The 3904-nt window shown below is 33.8% G+C and overlaps 1 protein-coding gene across 1 annotated transcript; it reads right to left on the minus strand.

Annotated features, from left to right (window-relative positions):
• Window positions 1-2147: 2147 nt before the first annotated feature.
• On the minus strand, window positions 2148-3509 carry HELRODRAFT_170122 (hypothetical protein; the record flags this gene model as incomplete). The annotated part of the gene is made up of 3 exons (XM_009015939.1): window positions 2148-2304; window positions 2441-2519; window positions 2930-3509. The coding sequence occupies 3 exons, from the start codon at window positions 3507-3509 to the stop codon at window positions 2148-2150; spliced, it is 816 nt and encodes a 271-aa protein (XP_009014187.1).
• Between the last annotated feature and the right edge of the window lie 395 nt (window positions 3510-3904).

Raw genomic sequence — 3904 nt, forward strand, 5'->3', positions numbered from 1 at the left:
GAATTCACTTACCAGTATTGAAACTGTCATCTTGCTTCAAACATTCGTAAGAGCTTTAAATGATTCCATTGATTAGTGAATGAAGAACTATTAATACATGCACAACTGAGCTCGCGAGTGCGTTCATCAACTCATTTCAATTGACATTAAGCAGAAGGCCATCAACACACAATGTAAAAGTCAACATGCCATAGTGCTAATTAACCGCACCAACTCCATTTTAATTGTCCTCTCTCACGATCGTCATCTTAATTATTTTCTAATCTCATAGAAAAAGAATTCTCCCCTTGAAAATGTTGCTCACATTAGTAAATCCTCTCACCACTACGAAGCACACATTTATTAAATGATTTTAAAAAAACTTAATATTATCCAGCTCTAGCAATGCGTCTGCATTGTAGATAGAGCAGATTTTATTACGTTAATGTTAAAATTGAATGAATTGAAATGTTAAAATAATCAGCGTGTGAATAAAAATAAATGAATAGAAATCAGACGTAAGATCGAAAAGAGAGCTTCAATTTAAAGCCACCAATTGTCAATCAGATAGTTTATTAATAGCCACACTGATTTCATTTGTTATTTATCTGCCTGTATCAACATTTGTAAGGCACCATTGTTGCGAGCTTTTTAACTTATCGTCATGTTGGTTTTAGACGGAAAATTACATTTGACTGCATTCATTCAAGTGTATGTCTTGTCGTCGTGATCGTGTAATCTTTACAAGTTGTTTGATGCAGAAATGAATGAATGAATGAACGAAGGAACAAAGGAACGAATGAATGAATGAATGAATAAACGAACGAACGAACAAATATTTTTCCTATATGTCCTTTTTGCATCGGCGTCCTTTTTTAAAATCTGTCCTAATTATGTCTTATTTTTTCAACATATTTCTACGTAATTATTCAACTTCCTAAATCAGCAAAGTTTATAATATTTATTGTAATTTATACAGTTAAATTTATAAATTAAAATTCCATAGTTGGAGTGGCGCTCTATAAAAATAAAAGTGAATGTTTGAGTGCGTGGAGAGCGTTCGGTTCCACGCATTGTTTCATGCAAGAACGGCCACTATTACCATGGATATTATATATATATATATATATATATATATATATATATTATATATTATATATATATATTATATATATATAATATATATATATATATATATATATATATATATATATTATATATATATATCCATGACTAATACTATTTAATTTTTTAAATTTTATTAATTAAAAAAAATAATTCAAATGAACGATATGTCAAAACGAAATTGTGCATATCGTGAACAGTTTTCAACTGACTATCCAGGTGTTAACAAAAATAAAAAAGGCGAAAATAGTGCAAAAAGCAATGGACTGATGGCAGAAACTGTCTGAAAGTTGAAACTGCTGAGAGTTTAGTACAGGTCAAGTTTAATTATTTGCTAACTTGCCCTGAAATGTACAATTATTTGTTAAAAAACAATGACTAACTTAAACGGAATCTATCGAGTAATAAGTATGCTCGCTGATTCCAGTAAACGTTTGTCAATAAACAGAATTTAGATTTTTTGTTAGAATTGTTTTTCTTGGCAGATAATAAATGGGAGCACTACGAACGAACGAACCAACAAATGAATGAATAAAAACAAAAAATTTGGAAAAAATTAAAATTTTGATAAAGAGAACGAAGAAGTGAATTATAAACAGGCGCAAAATCAAAATTCTATCTGTTGTGATATTTATAACATTATAAATTATAACATAAAAAATGATTGATCTATTTTTTCCAAATCTAAAAACGGCAAAATTTCGTTAAAAATTTGTAAAATTCTGCTCACTGACCGTCCAAGCAAACTCGAATGCCAGCTCGAAGTATGTGGAGTTGTTGTCGTCTGGATATTCGATATTATCGGATCTAGTCGACTGAGTACTCGTTACATTTCCGAAAGTGCATCGTCCTCCGCCCGAGATACGAGTTTGATGTTCTTTCAGGCAAATCCGGTAGATGACGTCACAAGCATCCAAGCAGTTCGATCGGTTCATCTCCCAGGTCCGAGATCGGTCACTTCCTAAGCACATTTCAAACAATTTCTTTTCATGCTGCTTACCATTTAAAGTTTTATCAATATTCAGTTTTAATTGTTTTGCATTTTATATCTGCATTTGATTTGGAAGTTTAGCAAGATATCTTGCATGTACAGAAGTAATCTGAAGAGTGTCTCTTGTTAGATACGGCACAGCGTATGAGATTGTAAGATAGTTCTCTAGCACAATATGAGGTACGCGTTGAAAATCTGCTGAATAGAAACTAGTCAACGGCAATGAAAATAGCGTTGAGTTAAAAATTCCAACCAATTACATAAATTACAATTTTTATAAAACTTCTACTATGATTCAGTGACTTCAATTGATTTAAACACTTCAATAGGACAGAGATAAAAAACCTCAACAATTGCTCAGCCAGAGTGCCGCCATGAAGTGGCATAGCACAAATACCGCAAGGCTTGCACGAAGAACACATAGCTGATGCATGTAGTTGTATAGTGTATGTAGGTATGGGGGAATCATTCAAGAGTCTTCAGCGCAACGTCATCACACAAATTCAGCTTCAGACAGCTTCAGAACTCATAAACAATAGCAACGACAATATAATATAAATACAGCAACATTATTACAACAACACAAGATGTCATCAATTTAGTAAGCGAGTTGGCTCAGTAGGTAAAGATACCGTGTCGTGCGCCGCAATTACTCAGAGGCATGGTTCGAATACAGTCTGTCCGAAACTTAAAAACCAGTTTCAATTATAATTTTTTAGTATAGAATAACATGTAAGCAGCTTTGCGTTTAACAAAGCTGCATTGTAAAGAATAAATAAAACAAATAGCAACAAATAAAACAATAACTGCAACAGTTGCACAATGCGAACAGACTTGAAGATGGCCTAGGACAGCACGTTCCATTGGCCAACTCGTTCCTGGGGTTGTAGTAGGACATTAATTTTAATTGGAATCTACCGGATGCCACGCAGGTCTCCACGTTCAACAGCAACAACAGCCAAGTGGCAGTTAAAAAATGTAATAATGAAAATTTTTTGGATCCGGTGATGATGATTGGTCTGTTCGAAAACTGGGCAACGTCTTTTTCATTTTTTTCAATAATTTGATTGTTTTCAGATGATTTTGTGGGCTGTGATAATGTTGGAGGGTGAGGTGTAATTAGCCCGTGTGTAGAAATCTGAATGTGCTGGCTTTTGTGAAGTGCTGTTGAATCCCGGAATGTTCCGCTAAGTGATGACTTGCCAGCGGAAGTTGTATCCAACGTTATTTGATGATGGGACAGTTGTTGTTTTTGCGATTGATCTTTCTGTTGTTGATGTAGTTTTTGTTGATGTAGTTGTTGTTGTTCTTGGTGATAGAGCTGTTGTAGATGATGTTGTTGTTGACTTTGTTGTTGCTGCTGTGGCCTGTGACAATTCAGATTATTTTTCTTTGGAAATAAATGCAAGATCATGATTCACCAAGCCAATATCTATGTTCATCGTCACGTCTCCAACAATTCATATCGCAATTGTTGCAGAACTTTTTAACACAACGCGAGCAGATGCCTTTGAAGATGAACAGGTTGGTTATTTGTGGTTCTATGCTGAATTTCGGTTCGGTGGTTCATGCAGACGTGTGTGCATTAAAAGTTATTTTTTAAGTGCATCCCATTTCATTTAGAGAGATCACTCCTTAAACAAAAATAATTGTTAATATTTATTTTAGGTATTTGTATTAGACATACAAAGCAGCCACAATACACGACAAACTCCAACTACAAGATTGTATAAATGAATCAAATGAATGATTGTCATCTGTGAGCCTGAGAATGCAAGCACAAATGCGTCATACAGTATAACGAAAGAT

Source organism: Helobdella robusta (assembly GCF_000326865.2).
Source record: "Helobdella robusta unplaced genomic scaffold HELROscaffold_17, whole genome shotgun sequence".
NCBI classification, from domain to species: Eukaryota; Metazoa; Annelida; class Clitellata; order Rhynchobdellida; family Glossiphoniidae; genus Helobdella; species Helobdella robusta.